This window comes from Lontra canadensis, unplaced genomic scaffold, assembly GCF_010015895.1.
Source record: "Lontra canadensis isolate GAN:19392208 unplaced genomic scaffold, GSC_riverotter_1.0 scaffold3, whole genome shotgun sequence".
Lineage (NCBI taxonomy): Eukaryota > Metazoa > Chordata > Mammalia > Carnivora > Mustelidae > Lontra > Lontra canadensis.
In genome coordinates this window covers 45,204,809-45,225,500 of record NW_022630997.1, presented here as the reverse complement: position 1 = coordinate 45,225,500, position 20,692 = coordinate 45,204,809, and the positions used below count along the sequence as shown (strand labels likewise).

The 20,692-nt window shown below is 56.3% G+C and overlaps 2 protein-coding genes across 5 annotated transcripts in view; one reads left to right on the top strand and one right to left on the bottom strand.

The window, feature by feature from the left end:
• Positions 1-3,457, top strand: part of LOC116857340 (core histone macro-H2A.2) — a 42,999-nt gene extending 39,542 nt beyond the window's left edge. Inside the window, exons 7-9 of the mRNA XM_032841331.1 lie at positions 51-140; positions 850-1,024; positions 2,743-3,457. Of these exons, the coding sequence (XP_032697222.1) occupies positions 51-140; positions 850-1,024; positions 2,743-2,908 (431 nt within the window). The 3' untranslated portion in view covers positions 2,909-3,457. The remainder of the gene's footprint in view (positions 1-50; positions 141-849; positions 1,025-2,742) is intronic.
• Positions 3,458-3,515: 58 nt separating this feature from the next.
• AIFM2 (apoptosis inducing factor mitochondria associated 2) lies at positions 3,516-20,003 on the bottom strand. Of its 4 annotated transcripts, none has more exons than XM_032841298.1 (10): positions 19,949-20,003; positions 12,087-12,280; positions 11,584-11,699; positions 10,577-10,696; positions 9,749-9,841; positions 7,999-8,107; positions 6,678-6,830; positions 5,339-5,539; positions 5,017-5,191; positions 3,516-3,808 (listed from the first exon to the last, which is right to left on the bottom strand). In XM_032841298.1, exons 2-9 carry the CDS (start codon positions 12,262-12,264, stop codon positions 5,040-5,042), a joined length of 1,122 nt encoding a protein of 373 aa, XP_032697189.1. In that variant the 5' UTR covers positions 12,265-12,280; positions 19,949-20,003; the 3' UTR covers positions 3,516-3,808; positions 5,017-5,039. The 4 variants fall into 4 exon arrangements, with proteins under 4 accessions (XP_032697189.1, XP_032697204.1, XP_032697197.1 ...); XM_032841313.1 differs by having other exon boundaries at positions 3,516-3,786; XM_032841306.1 differs by having other exon boundaries at positions 3,516-3,754.
• Positions 20,004-20,692: the final 689 nt, after the last annotated feature.

Genomic DNA, 20,692 nt, shown 5'->3' with positions numbered 1-20,692 from the left:
ATGACTTTGGAAAGGACAACAGCAATGGCTTCCCTTCTTCTCTTCCTCAGGGAAGGCCTTGGAAAAGGCTGGCGGCAAAGAGTTCTTGGAAACGGTGAAGGAGCTTCGCAAATCCCAAGGCCCTTTGGAAGTTGCTGAAGGTGAGTGTGGCCTCGAGCCCGGGTTCCCAGCACAGCCTCAGCCCCCTCCCCGCCAGCATCACTTGCTTCTTGCACAAGCAGTGTGCCAAGTAAAACACACCACAGTCAAGATGAGACCCACTTCCGCCCCACTCCCTGACTCCTGGCCGCGTCGCTCCAGTCACTTTCTCCTCCCATCACTGCTCCTACCTTTGACCTCCCTGCCCACCCACCTCTGGCCCGCTTAGGAAGACCCAGGTGATTATATTTAGGGCACCCCCCCGATAACCCCAGATAATCCATCCCGCAGGTCTTCACTAACTCACCTCTGCAAAGCCCCTTTCGCCATGTAAGGTAACGCCCCCAGGTTCTAGGGATCTGGATGTAGGACATTGGGGTCAGGCCACTCAGCCGTCAGAGATGATGCTGGCGGGTACCTCCTGCTGGGAACCATGGTCAAGAGGTCACCCACCCTAGCGGCCAGGGGCAGCACGTGAGGGCCGCTGACGCATTCCTCTGGAGCTGGTGTCCACTGCCCACAGCAGGCTGGACAGGGCTCCCGCTCTCAGGCAGCTGTCCGGTCCCGTCAGAGGCACAGAACGGTGCCCAGCCAGCTTCTCTCGCTGCCCCATGCACGCACAGCCGAGAGGCTTCCGTGAGGTCCGGCCTCGGCCCCTGGCTAAAGGGGAAGGTATAGGAAATAACGCGCCGTGTTTCTCTCCTGTCCCAGCCGCTGTCAGCCAATCCAGCGGACTTGCAGCCAAATTTGTCATCCACTGTCACATCCCTCAGTGGGGCTCGGACAAATGTGAAGAACAGCTTGAAGAGACCATCAAAAACTGCTTGTCGGCAGCCGAGGACAAGAAGCTCAAGTCCGTGGCGTTCCCACCGTTCCCCAGTGGCAGGTAAGATGCGTTCCTCCGATGGCCGCGGGAGGCCGGGGGTCTCCCCTTCCAGACTGCGGCCTGCGGCTCTCCCACAGTCACACCCAGTCTGACCAATCCAGAAGAGACGACCGAGGGCTGCCGGCTCAGCCAAGTGCGCTGACCTGGTCATGGGGCCAGAAACCCAGTTTCCAGCCTCGGAAGCAGTGTGAAGGGAGAGGAGCAGCTGGAGAGGAGCTGGGAGCGGAGCTTCTCTGACGGGCTTCCATGGTCAAGGCCCGCACCCGCAGCGGCTGCCCCGTCAGAACACGTGATCGGAAAACCCCAGGCTCTGGGCTCAGCTGGTTAGGCGTCCGACCCTTGATCTCCGCTCAGGCCGTGATCTCAGGGTCAGTCACGAGCTCAATCTTCGCCTTGGGCTCTGCTGGTCAAGGAGCCTCCTTAAAAGAACACCAGGCTCAAATGTCTTGCTATTCCAAGTGTTGCCCGTGGCCGGGCCGCGCTGACTCTGCTGTGTTAGAGTGTTTGAGTGCAGAGTCTCGGACCCCAGCCCCACAAAAAACTACCACCTCAGAGTGCCGGGGGGGCTTGTGAACTGCTGGGGTGGAGGACAGCCTGAGGCTGCGGCCCTCACAGACACTCCCAGAGAAGGGACAGGCTCCCACCAAAGGTCTGCTTTGGGAGTTATAAGAGCTGGTTCTAACTGTCACGGATGCAGCTGAGTGCAAGAGCCGCAGCAGGTAGGGAATGAGGCTGTCTGTCCTCACAGGTGGCCTGTCCTCTCCCATCACCCTCGAAGTCAAAGCGAGCTATTGCTTCTGTTTTGAACATGCTCTCTCTCACAAGATGCCCCTCTGTAACATGGATAGGATTTATATACCCAAGATGTTCTCTGAGGGGAAGGCTCTGAGGGGAATGGTGAGGCCTTGCTTCCTGCTATCATCCCACCCCAGACTGAGCCAGCAGCATGAGGTCTCCATAGCCTGGCCCAGAGGCACAGCGGGCTAAAGTCTTTGTGCAGCCGGGCCCACAAGTTGTGATGTTCTGGGCTGGGACACCAAAAGCAAATGAGAATTCCTGTCCAGCGGGCTCATCCCATCCCGGCCCAAGGGGGCTTGGTGGCCAACCCCAGACGACTACGATGGCTGTGTCCCCAGAGGCTGCTGCCATGGCCCAGCCCGGCGGACAGCCACATCTCCGCTGGGTGCTTGGAGGCCCCCACACTCAGATTACAGCGGCACGTCCGTAGGGGGCCCGTGGCATGTCCCTAGGGGGCCCGTGAGAGGACCAGTGAGCATACATTTTCCCCTCTCACCAACGACCTGACACCATGCAGCAGTTTCAAGGGCGCTCAGAAAAACTAGCTGTGCATTCTAGAACACCAGCTATGTCAGTGCTGAGCTGGTCATGGTTTTAAAGCCTGGCTCGACTGGAGGCAGGGGACATGGATTCCTATGTCCCTGTGACTCGGGCTGAGCCCACCAGACCTGTCCCAGCCAGTGTGACTCCCATAGAGGAGGACCCGCCTGTCCCGTCCCAGGCTGCCCCTCTGCCTCGGCTCAAAGGAGGTGGTCCGTGGCCCCGCCAGCACACAGGAAGACCCCATGAGACAGAAACCAAAAGGCTTGGTGCCAAGATAAGAAGGCACCACGCTGCCCCTGGCCCCGGGCTGAGGGTCAAGTTACCCCGTGGGTCCTGGGAACCAAAGTGACATCAGCTCTTCTTTCCCTCCAACACAGAAACTGCTTCCCCAAACAGATGGCCGCCCAGGTGACCCTCAAAGCCATCTCAGCCCACTTTGACGACTCGAGCTCGTCCTCGCTGAAGAATGTCTACTTCCTGCTCTTTGACAGCGAGAGCATCGGCATCTACGTGCAAGAGATGGCCAAGCTCGACGCCAAGTAGATGCCCCCCGCCCAGCCACGGTGGCCCACAGGAATCGGAGGAGGATCCAAGTCACAGGAGAGGGGTTTCTTTTTTAAGAGGAGAGAGGAAGGGTGACGGCAGGGGAGCGGAGGGCAGCGGGTCACGGGGGCTGCCAGAGCGGGGCCTGCCCACGGAACAAGCCCTCTGCCTTTTCTATTCTCGTTTCAAAGAGCCTCCATCTGTAATCAACCAGGTCTCCACGAGGGGTTTCTTTCCATGTGTTTCCTTCCTGTTGTTTTAGAACTTTTTTAAAAGACAGACTTCGTTTTAGATTTATAGCATTGACTTTTACACACACACACAAAAAAAATCCTTTCAAAATTCTTAAAACCTTGTTTCTCCTTTTTGCAAGGGAAGAGGGCATAAAAGTGACTTGGGCTTTGTCGGCTGTCTGTTTTTGGGGGCAGAGAGAAGAACATGAGAAAGGCGTCTCACTGGTGCTTTCCTTTTCTGTTTTTAGTGCCCCCTCCCCTCCCCCCATGACATCTGTATCTACTCCTAAAAAGATTTTGCTTCAGGCTTTTGTTTTATTTTGTTTTTAAAGAAAAAGAAAATGAAAGGAAAAAAAAAAAAAAAGAAGATCCAGTGTCTTTCTTACAACATAATCTTTTATTGCAACATTTTCCTCAGTTTAGAAAACTGTGTCCCCATGGGTGGACACTTGTAAAATGTTATAAATAGAACAAGCCTGTCACGCACAGGCTGAGACGCCCACCCTGCCAGACCCCAGGGCAGACAGCACGGACTGGTCTGGGCAAGAGGAGCCTGCTTGGCCTTGGTCCACAGGAAGGTAGTCCTAGGCGAAGCCTCCGGTGGGCAGCCATCCTACGGGAGAGAGGCACAGGTCTCACGTAGGCCTAGAGAACAAATGGAACTGACCTGGGTCACAGCCCAGGCAGGGAGGACTGAGAACCCCCATAGGCTGTGTCCTCAGGACTCTGGCCAAGGACCCAGAAGCCACCATCAAAAATGAGCAGGGCCTGCATTTATGCAGATGAAATCAGCAACCACTTCCACTCTGGGGATTTAACCTCTGTCTTCCAGAAGAGACTCCCTCTAATTGAAGTCCTCTCCCCGACACAGGAGTCATTTATGTACCTTAACACAGCCAGTGGCAGGCAGGACCCCCACAAGTGTCACTGGGGTTAGCCAGGAAACCAGAAGTACAGAACCCCAGAGGTTCCCACAGGGTCCCCTGCCCCAGCATCAGCAGGAGTTTTGTCCCCTACAGAATCCACTGAGACAGTAGCCTAGAAGCACACAGGGGTTCACCTGCAAGTCCCACTCTGCTCCCTGAATGTGAGCCCAACGGCAGCCCACCCAAGGGTCCCGTTAGCTCAGCTGCTTCTCCTTAACGTCTCTAGCGGCTGGCCCGCCAGGCTTCGGTCTCAACCCACTAGCTTGGTTAAGAACTCACTCTCCGTTAGGATGGACTAAACGGGAGGGCAGTTTATCTAATTTTTTCTTCTTAAATGTAACCTAAGGTGTATAATCAGAACTTAGAAAAGGAAATATAGAAAGTTTTGTGAAAATGAAAGACCACAGGGACTAATAGTTTGAAATTAGGCTCCTCTTAACAACCTGGGTATCGCAGAATGCACCGGCTTCCCCACCCAGGATGCGACGGCAGAGGCTTGGGGTGCAGGCTATGTCTACCCCAGCTCTCCTTCCATAGCTGGTGTCACCATGCAGGCTCCTCTTCCTGCCCTAACAGACAGGATGCCAGCCACCAGGAGACCCTGCTCTCTCCTGCTCTAAGAGCCCTGAGTCCCAACACATGTGCCCATGCAAGGAGCCTGGGGAAGAGAAAGCCAGCTATACCTCTCGCCAGGACCAAGTGAACCCCTCAGCCAGCACAAAGGCAAGCAGACCTCTCCAAACCCAGAAAGAATCCTCTAGAGGGTGTCTTTTTTCCAATGGCTCACTTGCTCCCTCTCCCAGTTTTGGCTTTCTGTAAGCTGTGTCCGATCAGTACATCCCCAGCATCTCACTCCAGGAAAAGGGCGTCTACCCTTCGGCATTCGTCAAGTGGATAGCACTTAGCGAGCAATCTGTCCCCCATCCCCCACCCCCAACCCCAGCAGTACCTCATCTCCCACCCTGCTCCGGCTCAAGGTGGAGACTGCCGCATGGTCTTCCAGCTGGAGGAGACGAACAGGTCCCGGCTCTTGGCCAGCCGAACCATGAGTCGCCCCACGTAGAAGCCACTGATCTGGCCCACACCATCGTTTCTCCCCATGGCCAAAAGGAACGTCAGTGCCCCTGTGGAGCAGACACGGGTGGGTAAACCAGACCCCCGCTCACCATCCATGGGCCTGCAGTTCCTGGGGCCTCCCATCTGAGGACTAGGAACTGTATAAGACTTTTAGGAAGATGGATGAGTCTCTGAGGTACACGCAGCTTCCTTACCTGGCTTGTAGGCCTTAAGGGGCCTCTGTTTCATGGAGCTGACAATGTTGGCCACAGCCACGCTGGCATGGAGGCCGGCATGATACGCCATCTTGGGCTCCTTCACATCGGCACAGTCGCCAATGGCATAGATGCGGCTGCAGCCTTCCACCTGGAGATGCTCGTTCACTCGCAGAGCGCCGTTGCTGGCCAGGTGACTCTCTGCCGGGCAAAGGTAACCCGGAAACCCTGTTATGTGGCCACTAGAACACCAAGAAGAGGGCCCTCTGGTGCCAGCTAAGCCCCCCTCCAAAGGCACATCCTCGATTTAGTTTGCCTCAAGACCCATCTCAGAACTCTTCTTGCAAAGTCAAGGTTACCATTCCAGGAGGGAAACTGGTCAGAAAGACAGCACCTGCCGTTTTACACAACCTGTGTGACTGTAAATTACCACGACCGACAGTGACTCACAATGACAACGTGGCAGCTCAGCCAAGTCTTAAATTTCCCCTTGAACATGGACCAGACTTTTTAAGTAAATGCAGAACTCTAGTAAATGATAAACTTTTCTTTTTAAGGGACCTAAAAGAATTACTTTTGAAAATATGGCATTAAGACAAATGGGTGTCAAATGCTGGGATCTCTGTCCATTACAGGCCCTCAATCCTCCACCCCACACGTGGCCTGGACCAGTTGTTTCCTTCTGCTGGGACTGGCCAGTTCTTTCCCACAGGACCCAAACAGGACCTCCCTGTCCAGGAAGGGTGCTACGAAGTCAATGGGAGCAGCCTGGGGACACGGCAATCCTGGGGCTCAAAGAAGAGTCACAGAGTCTCCAGCTCACACACGAAGGCCGGGACTCCACCTCCCCCAGCCTCCAGTTAGCCGGGGAGTTCACTACTGAGCCTGAGGCTGCATTATTTCCTCTATTCCCAAGAATGTCATTCCACGTTTGGATCAGGGTCTGGAGAGAACAGCACACCTGTGAATAAATAGGCAAAGGCCTGACCCAGGAATTGCCTCCCCTCCATGTTCACAGAAAATGAAACGGTGGATCTTTCCTTCCCCCTGAAACCTGTTCCCCGCTCTCACCACGAGGGAGTGGGCTCCGACTTTGAAAGATGGGTCACCTTCGCCATTTTGGCCTAAGTCACGGCCATAGTGGAGGAAGGCACCGGGAGAGTGGACCCAAGCCTGAATTTAAAGTTTGATGTCACCATTCAGAAGAGACCTGAGCTGCTGGGGAGGGGGGAGGGGAAGGGAGGCGGGGCGACACTGATGCCTGGGGGAGAGGCCTGCAGGGCCTGCCATGCCGGACAGTGGGGCGGTGGCCCAGGCAGTGGGCCCAGCTCCTGCTTACCGAACGCACTGTGGTAGGCCGAGCTGTTGATCTTAATACCGTTGCAGACGATCACCAAGTTGGTGGCCACCTCTGTGCCTTTGTCCGTGCGCACCTGGATGCAATCCCGATACTCGTTCAGAGGCAAATCCTCCAGGTTGCTCACGCGCTCACCTGTCAAGTGGGATCCGTGAGCGGGAGGCCGGCAGGGGGTGGGCAACGGCATCAAGGCTGGGGCCCACCTAAGAGATCCTTTGGCTCCCACCTTCCTGCAAGCCCCTCTGCCAGTCCACCCTGCTGCCCCCAAGAGGCACAAGGTGGACATCCGGCCACCCCGGAGGATCCAAAGGCAGGAAAGTTCCCAAAAGCAGTGTGGGAAAGTGAGGCTGAATTTCCCAAGAAGTTCTGGGAAAAGCTGTTGGAGGAAGACCTCAAGCACGCCTCCGGGAACGTCAGCCAGCCACGCCATCCTCACCAGGCAGGGAGGCGCTCCAGGTGCACCACCGACTAAGGTGTGAGCAAGAAAGTCCTGAAGAGGGACCAAGAGGTGGCTCAGCCGGTTAAGCCGCTGCCTTAGACTCAGGTCACGATCCCAGAATCCTGGGATCAAGTCCCGCATTGGGCTCCTTCCTCAGCAGGGAGCCTGCTTCTCTCTGTCTCTGCCTGCCACTGCCTGCTCGTGCTCTCCCTCTCGCTCTCCCTCTCTCTCTCTCTGACAAATAAATAAATACATACATACATACATACATACATACAATCTTTAAAAAGAAAAAAGGAAGAAGAGAAAAGTCCAGAAGCTCGCCTACACTCTACGCTGCCTCAGAGGAAAGGTGGTGACACTAGTGGGCAGCCCAGCGCAAGGAGACCAGGAGCTGGGCGGGGTCTGCCCAGAGCAGAAACATCACCCCTCCCTGCGGAACGCACAGAGGCTGAACCCCATGAAGTACGCCAGTCACCGTGCCAGGGTCAGGGCCCCAGTCTCTAAACAAGCTGTTTGGTGCTCTCCCCCTCCTCCTGGCCTCGACAAAGCTCACACTCCTCACCACCTCCTGAATATAAACCAAAGAAAAACACGCGCCAAAAAAAAAAAAAACAAAACAAAACACACACACATTGTACCACAGAGACACCATAATTCAGGTCAAATCCTGGAGAAGCCAGGCCGGGGCTACCCCTGTGGCCCAGGAGTCCCGTGAGCACCGGGGCCTCTGCCCAGTCCTCTGGGCAGACACAGCCCACAGCAGGCCAGCAAGGCTCAAATGCCCAACCCCGGGACGGGGGGGCCGTGGAGCTGGGGCGGTGGGCGGGGGAGAGGGCGAGCAGGAGGGGGCCTCGCACGTACTCAGCAGCAGCTGAACGCCTTTCTGCAGCAGGATCTCCTTCGCTTCCTGCCGAACACAGGGCAAGAGCTCCTTGTCGGCAAGGGCCACCTGGGCATGGATGAGAGTGACCTGGACAGGAGACCACGGGGTGGAGAAGGAGCCCCTGAGTCTCAGGCTCGCAGGAAGAGGCTTACCAACGTCCACACCAGCCTGTCTCCCTCCCCACCTCGGCACCCGCAGAGAAGTCAACTGCCTGAGGCTGGAACCAGGGAAGGCGGCTGGGCGCGAGCCCACATCTAGTCTGACTCTTCCAGAAGGCGCCAGGGCTCTATTCCCCACCCCCACCCACCTCAGGGCCACGGGGAAATTATTTACAGCCTACGTGTAAGCCATGCACACCCTGGCTGTCAGGCAGGCCAGCATTTACACTACAGCCAGGCCCGACGCCCACCCTTCCAGGCGCGGCTACTCGCTGCGGGCCAGCCTGGGGAGGCAGGGGCAGCCTGGGACGGTGCTCGAAGCTCGGGCTTTAAAACTAGGTGGCCGGGGCGCCTGGGTGGCTCAGTGGGTTAAGGCCTCTGCCTTCAGCTTAAGTCATGGTCCCAGGGTCCTGGGATCGAGCCACACATCGGGCTCTCTGCTCAGCAGGGAGCCTGCTCCCCCCCCGCCCCACCTGCCTCTCTGCCTACTTGTGATCTCTGTCAAATAAATAAATAAATAATCTTTAAGAAAAATAAATAAATAAATAAAAATAAAACCAGATGGCCTGAGTGGAAGCCTCATCTCAGACGCTCACTCGGATGCCTCCCGAAGAGTCCGTCAAACAGGGATCCAGGCCCACCCTCAGGAAATTGTGACGACGGACCGAGAAACCCTGTGGTAAGCACGTAACTCAGTACGCACTGAGTCCTGAATAAAGGGGTGGGTACTGTTACTTGTATCCGCCCCCTGACGAGTGATGACTACTTCAGCCTCGTCTTTACCCCATAAATCAAAATTAAAACCCTTTCACATCAATCACTCATAATAAGGTCCAATAATTTGTCAGAGAACAGCTACATAATTCAATCAGCCCATATGGATCTTTTCAAAGCCAACCTGCCTTTCCCTTGGGAGGAAGCAGCAGCCACGTGGCTCTGAGAAGCCGGGCTGGCGTCAGCTGAGCAAGCTGTTGCCTCAAGGACCTGTAACGACCGCACGTCACTGGGCCCTGGGCCGAGCCTCTACATCCTGTGGGTCTTTCTTTCCAGGGTTCCAGGCAGGTCCTCCTGCCGCCCCCCATCATTTTAAAGGGCATTCCTGCCAGGGGCGCTGGCCACTCCTTCCCCAGCACGGGGAGTGAAAGGACAGCATGGCAGGGACCCCCGTGCAGCTACTCAGGGCAAAGGCTTTCGTCACTTGAAGACCAGCTGCTGCTTGCCCCAGACAAAACGCCGCCCTCGGGTGTCTCTGAGCAGGCCAGCTGCCACCAAAGAGAGGGAATCAAAGTCTACATTTATGTCTCAAGAGGCTGAACACAGCAGGGGACATGAGAGCTCACAGTCTGCTAGGCTCACTGACCTTGGCTGGACTGGCTCACAGGCCCCCTCCCTGAAGGAGGACATGCCCTGGCTCCCCAGGACGCACTGCCAGCAGAACAGGACATCAGGGGACACCCCACTGCAGAGGGCGGGGCCTGGGGTCGTGGAGTGCCACGGCCCAGGCCCCGAGTCAGTCCCCCAGCTCCTTGCACGCCATGCAGAGAGCCCAAAGGCAAGGCCGCATGCCTACGTTTTTCTCGGGGAATTCGGTTTTAACCTCGGCTGCCATTTCCACTCCGGCAGAACCGCCTCCCACCACAACCACCGACTGGGAGCGCTGGACCTGGAGGGGAAGAAAGCAGGAAACACGCCCTCAGACCCAGCCTGCCCAGGGGCTCGGCCAGGCTGGCGGCTCCCTGACCAAAGAAGAGTCCAAATTTGGGGTCCAAACGTGCTTCCTCGGAGCCGGGTCGTGCCGGGTGTCTCCCCGCATGTCCTCGCATGGTTCTTGCTTGGCCCCACGAGGCAGGCAGCACCCCCACCCACCATCCAGAGGACCACGACCCAGGTCTGTCTGAGCTCACGGCCAGGACCCTAACCTCCACATCCACATCTGTTTATGATGGGCCAAGAGAGGCTCCCTAGGCATCTAAGAAGCGTGGCAGGGAGGGCAGGACCCAGCCACAGTCACACAGTCGCACTCGCCTTGGGATCCTTCTGTGGGGCTCTGTCCCTTGTCTTTCAGCCAGGCCAGACCCTGCCCACCCCTCAGGGAAAACCACCTGAGGTCACGGACCCACACCTGCTCTGTAAAATACAAAGCCTTGCAAACGGGACCCCAAGGGAGACATGGCAGGGATACACCAGCCACTACATGAGGTCGAGGGTACTCCTATCCGGACTTCGGTGAGGGACAAAGGTCTCTGCCAGGGAGTCTGGGATCTTCTCACTAACTCTCCATCTTCACAGCTGCACCCGGGGGCTCTTTGCTGCTGCCCCATGCATCCCCACAGTGGTTCCCCTCCCCCAGGGCCCTGCCTGACCCTCACAGCCCCACCTGGCCCCACAGGTAGCTCACCTGCTTCACCATGTCCTCGTAGGCCTGGATAGCAGCCTCCCGGCTGGAAACCTTGTTAAACTTGCCTGGAAAGAGCCCGGTGCTGCCAGTGGCCAGGATAAGATGTGAGAAGGGCAGGGCCTGGAGCGGGGGGGGGGTGAGGGGGTGGAGAAAGGAGGTGAGGGCAGGCCCGGGCTTCTGCCCATGATCGGTCCCACCGGGCAAGGAGCATCGGGCGGGAGAGGCCTGGGCACACTGCGGCCGCCCTCCTCTGAAAGGAGTGAAACCATCACACTGAGCAGGCCAAGAAGAAGCACTAGAACCCGGCCAATACCGAAGGGAACAGCTGCGCGTCCTGCCGGGAATAAATTCAAGGAAGACTGATTCGCACAAAGTCACCGAGGACAGAAATTGGTGCCCCTAAGGCCAGGCTGGAGGTGGCCCTTCCCACAACATATGGCAGCTCCCCTATTGTCTCCATCACTGCAGGGCCACACCAGGCTCCAGGCTCTTCCCAGGGCTTGGGAATGCAGGGATGAGTGAGGGCCTCCCAATCCGGGGGATGTGGTATCATGTGTCCACCTGCCCTTTGATCCCACACAGCCAGGATGGCCCCACAGGCCAGCCGAACCAGGACCTGGTCTGGGACACCAGCTTTCAGTGTAGACTCTGGGGTGGAACTGCCTGGGTTCATATCCTGGCCAAGTGTCTTACCAGCTGTGGGATCCTGGGCCACTTACCCTCTTCATAAAGAGAAGCTACACCACTCCCTATGGAGTCATGGTGGGCACAAAATGAGACCACATAAGGCTTAAGACAGTACCGGGCATACAGGAATGGCTCGGGGAAAGTCTGTTGGGGCCAGGCCTTCGCTTATGAGGAATCTGCTACCTGGCCGGCACCACATAGGGGCCATCGAGGGCTCTCCAGCCTTGAGACCACCTGGATCCCCTTCAAGCGGCAGCTGCGGAGCCCTGGGGACCCCCTGAAGCCAGCAGAGGGGTCGGGTCGGCCCCCACCGTGCTTACCTCGCCGTCCTCGAGCAGCACTGTCTGATTCTGCAGGTCTATCTCCACCACCAGCCCCTGCCGGAAGTTCTTCTTAAAGGTCACGGAGTAGGAGATGAATGTCTTTTTGGCAAACCCTGGGGAATGGGCACAGAGGAGGTCAGAGAGTGAAACTGGGCTGCCCACGGGAAGCCAGAAGCACTCAAAACCTTTCCTAAGGGGTGTCCTTGGCCAAAGAGCTGAGCCAGTGGTATTCGGGGAACCCCCGCCCCCAACCCCCCGCCGGAAACAGCCACCTAGGCCTCGAGGCCCCTGAGCCACGAGGGCCGGGTCCTCGGGGAAGCTGCAGCTCCTACTTCTACAGCCTTGATATGATAGCTGCTTAAGGCCAGGGACCTCAAGAATCTCCAGAATTTCTCTAAAAGTGGAATTTAGGCCTTGCCCTAAGTGGCAAAACCACCCCTAAACCCACAGTGGTGACAAGACCACTCTGACAAAGAAAGCCCCAGAAAAGAGTCCATTACCACTTTCCACGGAGGCCCGCAGGGCTGCCACGTTGTGGTGGAAGGAGTCCTTCATGTCCACCAGCACGAAGGGGATGTTCAGAGTCTGCAGCTGGCTGGCAGCAGCAATCCCACCAAAGCCCCCACCCACGATCACCACACGCACGGCTCCCATGTCCACAGACACCTGGGAACCCATCTCGAACCAGGCACTGCTGGGATAGGAGGAGAGATCACATCAGAGTCAGGGGGCTCAAAGGCTTGGGGGGCGCACAGCAAGAAGGCCTCAAATGCCAAGACTTGATCTTTTAATTTATTCCTTATTTTTATTTTTTTGTAAACTCTACACCCAACTTGGGGCTTGAACCCACAACCCCAAGGTCAAGAGTCACCTGCTCTACTGACCGAGCCAGCCAGGTGCCCCATGACTTGAACTTTTTAAATTATATAACTGTCTATTAACAAAATTCCAATTTTGTAACATGTGGGTTAAATTCCAAAGGAATAGGTGTACCCTAATTCCGTCCCATTCCACCTGTCCCCTTCTCAGCGGAATCCGCAATTACCGAGTGTCCACGAATCCCTCCAGAGATGCTCTGCGCACCTACAATATTCCTTTTTGCACACATTAAACAAATCGTTGTGCATTTGTTTTGCCCTTATAAAGGCAGGACTTGCAGACTTCGTGGGTCCAGGTGGGTGAGTCCGATGAGGGCAGACGCAGAATAACAAGAGGGAACTGGCAGGCACGGTAAGGAAACTGACCACACTTCTCTAAGTGCCACACGGGCAGATGACAGACTCTGCCCGGCTCACAGGCCACCACCTTGAGCCCCAAGTCGAAGTAGATCAATTAGCAGGTTATGCCCATCAACCCACAAAACAGGATGTGGTACGATGGAGGTCAGGACAGGAGGGTGGGGAAAAGGGGCCTGCAGTGGGCAGGTCATTCCCCTGAGCGCTCCTGGGACAGCAGGTGTGCACCAAGACGGCTGGCTGAGCCACATCCCCCAGGAAAGGAGACAGGAGGAGACATCTGCGGTAAGAAAGAGGGTAGGGGACATGCGCTGACCGTGGAGGCTCCAGTCAGAGGGCGTGGGGTACAGAGTCCTGCCTGATGCCCATGACAGGGGAGCAGTCACCCGTGAGAGCATCTGCAGAGGGCAGAAGCCAGATCTGCAGGCCAAGGGTGCCCCAGGCTCACACTCACACAGGGACTGGGGCAGCCTGACCAGTTCCTGGCAAACTGAGAACCAACTTTGGTTGAACCCCTAAGAAGCAAAAATTCAAGGACCATTGCCTGGCACCGAATTGGACACTGGAGGATATCTGAGGCAGAGGACAGCATTGGGCTGGGTCACTAGACACTGAACCGCCAAGCCCAAAGGAAAGAGATAGCAGTTTGCCGGGGCTCTCCTAGCCAGCCTGGGGCGCTGCCCAGGGGGCTCAGCCTCCTGAGGGCCTGGGTCATCCAGGCAGAGTGTTCCAGACTCTGCCTCCAGGGAGGGCAGAGGGGCCAGCTTGGGGCTGCAGCTAGGGGCCCTGTCCCCAGCCCAGCTTAGCCCCAGAGAAGGGCAGTCGTGGTACAGGCCTCAGGGCTCGCTAGGGTGGGAGCCCAGCTGTCGGAGGGGCTGAGATGCTGAGAGCATCCTGTGGGGAGAGGACAGCTCAAGGGCAACCAGCCATCAAACCTCCTCCCAGCCTGTGCCAGGCTCCACGGAGAGGCAGGGATTGCTCTCTGCTGGAGAGCAATGCTAAGGAAAGAAAGTCTCCCCTGCACAGAAAGCAGCAAGGGGAGGCACCTGAGTGGCTCAGTCGGTGAAGTGTCTGCCTTTGGCTCAGGTCATGATCCTGGGGTCCTGGGATGGAGCCCTACACTGGGCTCCCTGCTCAGCCTGGAAGCCTGTTTCTCCCTCTTCCTCTGCCTGTTGCTCCCCCTGCTTAGGAGCGCGTGCTCTCTCTCTCTCTGTCAAATAAATAAATAAAATCTTAAAAAGAAGCAGCAGCAGAAAGCAGCAAGAGAAGCCAACAGCTGCTGTGGGCTTCAGGGAGGGGAAGTTCAAGGCTGTGGGGGGTGGGATGTGGAGGGGGGAAGGCAAGGAAATAAGAAATTGAGCTTAAACATTTTTTTTAATTTTTTTACAGATTTTATTTATTCATCTGACAGAGACAGACGGATCACAAGTAGGCAGAGAAGCAAGCAGAGAGGAGGGGAAGCAGGCTCCCCACAGGCATAGAGCCCAGCGTGGGGCTTGATCCCAGGACCCCCAGATCATGACCTGAGCCGAAGGCAGAAGCTTAACCCACTGAGCCACCCAGGCACCCCAACATTTCTTTTTTTTTTTTTTAAGATTTTATTTATTTATTTGACAGAGAACAAGAGAGAGAAAGAAAACAACGGAGAGAAAAGAGAGGGAGAGAGCAGAGAGGGAAAGGGATAAGCAGACCCCTTGCTGAGCAGGGAGACCACCTCGGGGCTCGATCCCAGGAGTCCGGGATTATGACCCGAGCCAAAGGCAGACACTTAACCAAATGAGCCACCCAGGCGCCCCAGAAATTGAACTCAACCTTGAAGGTCAACCTTGAAGGACAGACAGCAAGCTGCTCGAAGGCTCAATGCGGAAGCGTGTTCCAGGTCATCTGGGATCCTCTCAGGCAGCACTACAGGAAAGGGGAAGGCCACTACTCTGTTTTGCATCATCTGTGTGGCCTGGGACAAAATCCCTCCCTTCTCTGGGCCCCCATTTACCCCCTGTAATGGGAGGTGATGCCCTAAGATAGCCTTGCACACCCAAGTTTCCAGGACATGGTGACCCCAGCAAGATGGCCCCCAGATCTTCCCACACTTAGAGAGGCAGCTTATGGACCTCTAGGCATTGCTCTAATTGGTATTCAAATGCCTGCTGCTTCCTTTCTCCCCTGGGGGAGAGAGAACCTGGGCATGGGGGAGGGGGATTTGGCACAGGAAATTAGAAGAGATTTAACTCTGTTTCTCCTTGGCTAAATGGTCCCCAGTGCACTGAGACATTGTACATTCCACCCATTTTACAGATGAGAAAACTGAGTCCTCAGCAGCGCCATGACCAAGACAAGTCTCCAGCAGGCAGTGCCATTTTCACTGCTCCAGGCCTTCAAAAAGGTCATCCAGAGCTGGTCCCCTGAGTGTTCATCAGGCTGAATCTGCCAACTGGGCCAGAATGAGAATACTTCCTGGGGCGGGGACCCAAGAGAGCCCAGGGACCCAGCCAGAGGTCAGTAGAGGATCCCAGGAGCTGAGCAGAGCCTGTGAATGAGGAGGGCTAAGGAAGAGCTGCACCACCAGCCCCCTCCAACACAGCCCCCTCCGTGCCAGCCTGCTCTTGGGGCCAGCAGCCTGAAAGGAGGTTGGGGAGAACACAGAGAACTCGGTTTCCAAGCTGGCTGGACACGGGCACTAGAGATGATACACAGCACGCTGGGGAGATGGGGTCCATCCTGGGTCAGGTCACACCAGACCACCCAGGACAGCTCAAGGAGGAGCCCTGAAAAACAGTGGAGCCAGGGGCCTTCACCACCGAAGGCAAAGCTTAGCCCACAAAGTCCAGGGGCAAGAAGGGAGGGGGTAGAAGTTTGGGGAACAAGGTGGGGAGGCCAGGAGGGCAGGTGACAGGTCCCACCACACACATGTTACGCTGCCAGGGCCATCCTCAAGCCTATATCCAGGCTGTGAGCACCCAGAAAGGAAAGCCCAAGGACCCAAGCCTAGGCCTGATGGACAGTGGGTTGGCCAAAGGACTTGAACCCCTGCTCCCTCAGCCCTCAAGGGTCATCAGCTGGCTTCCCCAAAGGGCTACCTTGGCCTAGATAACCCCTCCATGAAAGCAGACTGCTTCTCCAGACTCCCAGTGGAGGGCCTGGGGCCTGAGGGCAGAGCCAGGCCCCTGAGGGGCTGCCATAGCTAGGCCAGGGGAGGGGAAGGGCTTTTACACTCCAGGCTGCCTGAGGCCTCTCCTGGAATCTGTCCCTCTCCCCTACTGGCCTCTGGCACCCCACTTGGAAGATGGGGGCTGGCAGCTCTCCAGCCCATTCCACCCCTCCTCCTCAGCAGCCTCCCCTGCCCAAGGCTCTAGGACACACCAACGCTCCATTGGCTCTTCCAGTGTCAAGTCATGCCTGGCCCTGAGGACAGTTAGACTCTGCGAGGTCACAACTACTCTGGGGACACCGAATCCGTGGGCTTAAGCCACAGACCTGCGTTCCAGCTACACACCCTAAAGGCGGTCAAAAAGCACGTGGGCTATGGATGACGTTGAGTCCCTACGCTCCAAGCTAACAGTAGTGCCTGCCATTCGAATAGCCTCGATCAGTGGGAGATGCCTCAGCCAATCGAACCTCCATGCATGGCAGACGACTCTATTATACACCCCCACGATGGAATATCCTGGAGCCGTCCATTTTCAGAATGGGTGATTTTTTTACATGAAAATTTTGTCCATGACAACCCCACACCCATAGAACGTACGAAGCCAACCGTGAACCCCGATGAAAACTACGGTCTTCAGATGACTCTGTCCTCGGAGGTTCATCAATGAGTGAGGCTGCCATCGGGAGAAGGTGGGGCTGTGCGGGGGCGGGGGCGCCCAGGAAATGGCGGTGCCCTCCCCTCTGCTTTGCTGTGAACCTAAAACCACTCTAAAAGCATCAAGTCTCAGCGCCGGGAAAAGGTGTCTACGAAAAAGTCTACTAACAGCATGTAAGCCTCATCCCACGAGGCGCACCTGGGTGGCTCAGTCGGTTAAGCGTCTGCTTTCTCCTCAGGTCATGATCCTGGAGTCCCAGAATCAAGCCCCACATCGAACTCCCTGCTTGGTGGGGAATCAGCTTCTCCCTCTCCCTCTGCTTCTCCCACTGTTCATGCTCTCTCCGTCAAATAAATAAAGAAAATCTTCAAAAAAAAAAAAAAAAAGCCTAACCCACTGTGCACAGAAACGTGATGACTCTGTCGGCTAGCATTCATTGTGTTTTTATCTGTACCTCTGTACCCAGCAGCTGTGGATTTCTGTCCCCATCTTAGAAACCAGTTTAATAATTTGTCCAAGTTCAACCCTCAACACTCTGACTGGAACTGAGTTTCAAACCAAAATGCTAATAGAGGTCACTAGGTGATATTTTTACTTTCCTCTTTGAGACTTTTTCTTTTTCTTTTTTTTTTTTTAATTGCCTGAAAATTTTTAACTAAATATGTCATTTTGGTAGAAATAATAAAGGTTTAAAAACAGGGCAGGCCTCCTAACATCTATTTTTATAAATTGAGACACTCTTTTTTCCACTAGTTTAAAGTACACAGTCCAGCAGTTTCTAGTACATTCATAAAGTTGTGCAACCATCACCACAATCTAATCCCAGAATATGTTCCTCACTCCCCCAAATAACCTCTTATCCACTAGCAATAACTCCCCATGCCCTTCTCCCTCCAGCCGCTGGCAAGAACTCATCTTTCTGTCTCTATAGTTTCACCTGCTCCCTACCTTTTGTGTCTGGCTTCCTTCCCTTAGCATAACATTTCCAAGAGTCATCCGAACTACAGCATATTATGAGGATTCTTTCCTTCTTGTGGCTAACATTCCATCATATGGAGATACCACGTTTTGTTTCATTTTGCTTTTTAAGATTTATTCATTTATTTGGCAGAGAGAGACACAGCGAGAGAGGAAACATAAGCAGGGGAAGTGGGAGAGGGAGAAGCAGGCTTCCCGCTGAGCACGGACCCTGATGCAGGGCTTGATCCCAGGACCCTGGGACAGTGACCTGAGCTGAAAGCAGACACTTAAGGACTGAGCCACCCAGGAGCCCCCACATTTTGTTTCTCCATTGGTCAGTTGAGGGACATGGGGTTGTCCCCACCTTTTGTCTGCTATGAATAGTGCTGCTGTCAACATTTGTGTCCAAGTTTTTGTGCGAACATTTGTTTCCAGTTCCCTTGAGTATATACACCTAGGCGTGGGATTGCTTGGTTGTTTGGTAGAGTTTGGTAACTCTAGATTTAACTCTTTCAGGAACTGCCAGACCCACCAACCAGTTTTGAACCAAACATCAAGCCGAGGGGAAGAGTGACCCCGGAGAATCAACTACATCAGTCTAGACTCGGGAATGTTAGCATAAAGGCAGGTCCAAGAAGAGAACAAACCCTAATTGTCCACAACTCCTAGAGGAATTTTACCTTTGCCAACCCCTCCAATACACACACACACACACACACACACACACACACAATCTGGTTTACGCTTGTATTTTCTTGGTAAATCCTCTTTTCTCTGCCAAGAACACCAGCCTGACTCCAGGAGGATTCTTCTCCAGTCATGCAAACAAGAGCCCGCTATGAACCTACTGAGAAGCGAGGAAGTTACATTTATGCCAAAGCTGCTCAGAGGTCCTGCCTCAGAAGACACGAGAGCCATGCGGGCTCTGACCAAAGCGAGGACATGACCCCAGCATTGCTTCGCAGAGATTACAAATAAAACACACAGTTTTCTGAGTCATCCCCGTCACCCCAAGGGTAGATTTCAGCCATGCTTCCAAGTGGCCGTCTGGATGAGGGGGCCGCTGGAGTGTGGCTCACCCTGAGTGTCCCCTCTCAGGCAGCCACCCTCACGGTCAGGGAAGAGGGGGGCAGGCTGAGAGCTGGCATTTTATGGCCAGCCCCCCAGGGGATGCACACTGAATATAACCCAAAAGAGAGGGACTTCTGAAAGAAGGTAAAGTCTGAAGGGGGAGCTGTCCTGTCAGGCCCCAGGAGAGGGCAGCTCTGGGCAGACAGGCTCATTCAGGTGGCACATACATATTCATAGGGAAAACCAAGGCCAGGAAACTTGGACACCCTTCTGGGGGCAAGTCACTTTGTGGTTCCCTCAACACCCAGACCGACAGTCTGCTCTCCGCCTGTGTCTGGATCCTGGCTTCCTCATTTCAGGGCCAAAGACCCGGCTGGAGCCCAGCTCCACCCAGTAACCCTTCGGTAGCCCTGAAGGAGACCAGGCCCAGGTCTCCTCCCCTGGCATGGAAGCCCTCCAGATGCTGGCTTCGGCCCAGCGCTCCTTGGAGGCTCCTCTCTAGGCACAGGGTGAGGACAAGGCAGTCTGAGAGTTGGGGGTGCTAGTGTGGTCACGCACACTTACACACACTGACCTGAGCAGGCCTCCCTGATATTTTACATATTTACCTGTTTCACCTGCTGGCCTTTAAACACAAGGTACAGCTAGCCGCCACACCTGAAAGGCCCATCCCAACCTGACCCTCTGCCCTGCGCCGGTCCCTCTGCGGGATCCTCAGCTCCCCAGGGCCTCTCCCGTCCCCACCCTGACAGAAGGGCTATCCCTGGAGGGGAAAGGCGGGTGTGTTTACTGGGTGGTATGGAGAGGAAAGCGCCCCACATCACCCACTAGTAGCAGCTCCGGGTGAATTTCAGGCTTCCTGGCCTTCCCAGCCCCACCAGAGTTAGTTCGGGACCAATGGCCTTTGTCGCCGCGGAACCTGGGCTGCACCGGGAGAGAAGCGGACCTCCTAGCGCACGCCGGAGTCGGTCAGCACTCGGGTAAGCCCAGGTATTGCCCCCCTAGAGACGGAGGCTTTCCTCCTGCCTGATAACACTGCTTTTCACCCAGGGGTGACTCTCGAGCCTTCCCAGGGGCCGGGGAAGCGTGAGGGAGGGGCCGCCCGTCTTCCCCGGGAAGACTTTGCAGAAGTTTCGAGGGGCGGATGTTTCGAAGGGTCGAGTTTGCCCTCCCCTCCCCGGGACTAAACCTCCCCATTTTCGTGTGCTGGGGGAACTGGGGCGAGGCAGGCCTGGGCCCGGTTACCCCGCACTATCGCCCCCCCCACCAGGGCCCCAATGCCGCGGCACCGACCTCCAACGCCGTCCGCCGCGTCTTCCAGGCCCCGCGAGCCTCCTCCAGGCGTGTGTGGGGCTGAGCGGGCTCGGGGACGCTGGGCCCCGAGAGCCCGCCCCGTGCGCCACCCCGCCGGGCCACCCCCGTCCCCGTCCCCGCCCCGGCCGCTCCCGTGTAGCCGAGTGCTCCGGGCTCCTCCCGCCGGGCATGGGCGTGGCTTGGCACGCGCCTGCCCTCACCCCCGGGACCGCCCCCAGAGTGCGCGGGGGACACTTCGGCCTCCGGGGCACTGGCGGAGCCACCTCGGCGGCGGATCACCAGCCTCTGGCTGCACCATCGTAAATCCCAATCCCGGAGACCGCGCACGGGGCACCCTGTAAACCCGCACCCGCTGTAAACCCGGGGCGGGGTTGGGGGGTGCGGGCAGGATGGAGAATCAAACAGGCATGGTGTCCACCTTCCGCTGAGCTGACAGTCCGGGGTAAACACACAAAACCTGTATCGCTAACCGCAGTACCAAAGACGGGCAAATGAAGCGTCCCAAGGCCTCTCTCCAAGGATGAGCGTGCAAAGACCCAGAGGCAGGACAGAGAGCTGAGAGGGGGCTGCTGCAGAGGCCGCCACGGGACAGAGTGGCCCCGCGTGGACAGGGTGCGCAGCACCGCGCCCCACCCCCCCACCCCCGCCAAGGCCCGGGTGGAGATTGGCTGTGTCATCCCCAGGGCGGTGGGATGCCACTGTGAAGAGTGTGGAAGAGTGACA

Excerpts from the sequence above, each read along its gene's own strand:
- AIFM2 (XM_032841298.1), bottom strand. The coding sequence starts at position 12,264 with ATGGGTTCCCAGGTGTCTGTGGACATGGGAGCCGTGCGTGTGGTGATC. Across the intron at positions 10,697-11,583 it reads TGCTGCTCGAGGACGGCGAG|GCCCTGCCCTTCTCACATCT; the intron begins GTAAGCACGGTG and ends CCCCCGCTCCAG. Across the intron at positions 6,831-7,998 it reads AGGCGTTCAGCTGCTGCTGA|GTGAGCGCGTGAGCAACCTG; the intron begins GTACGTGCGAGG and ends CCCACTTGACAG.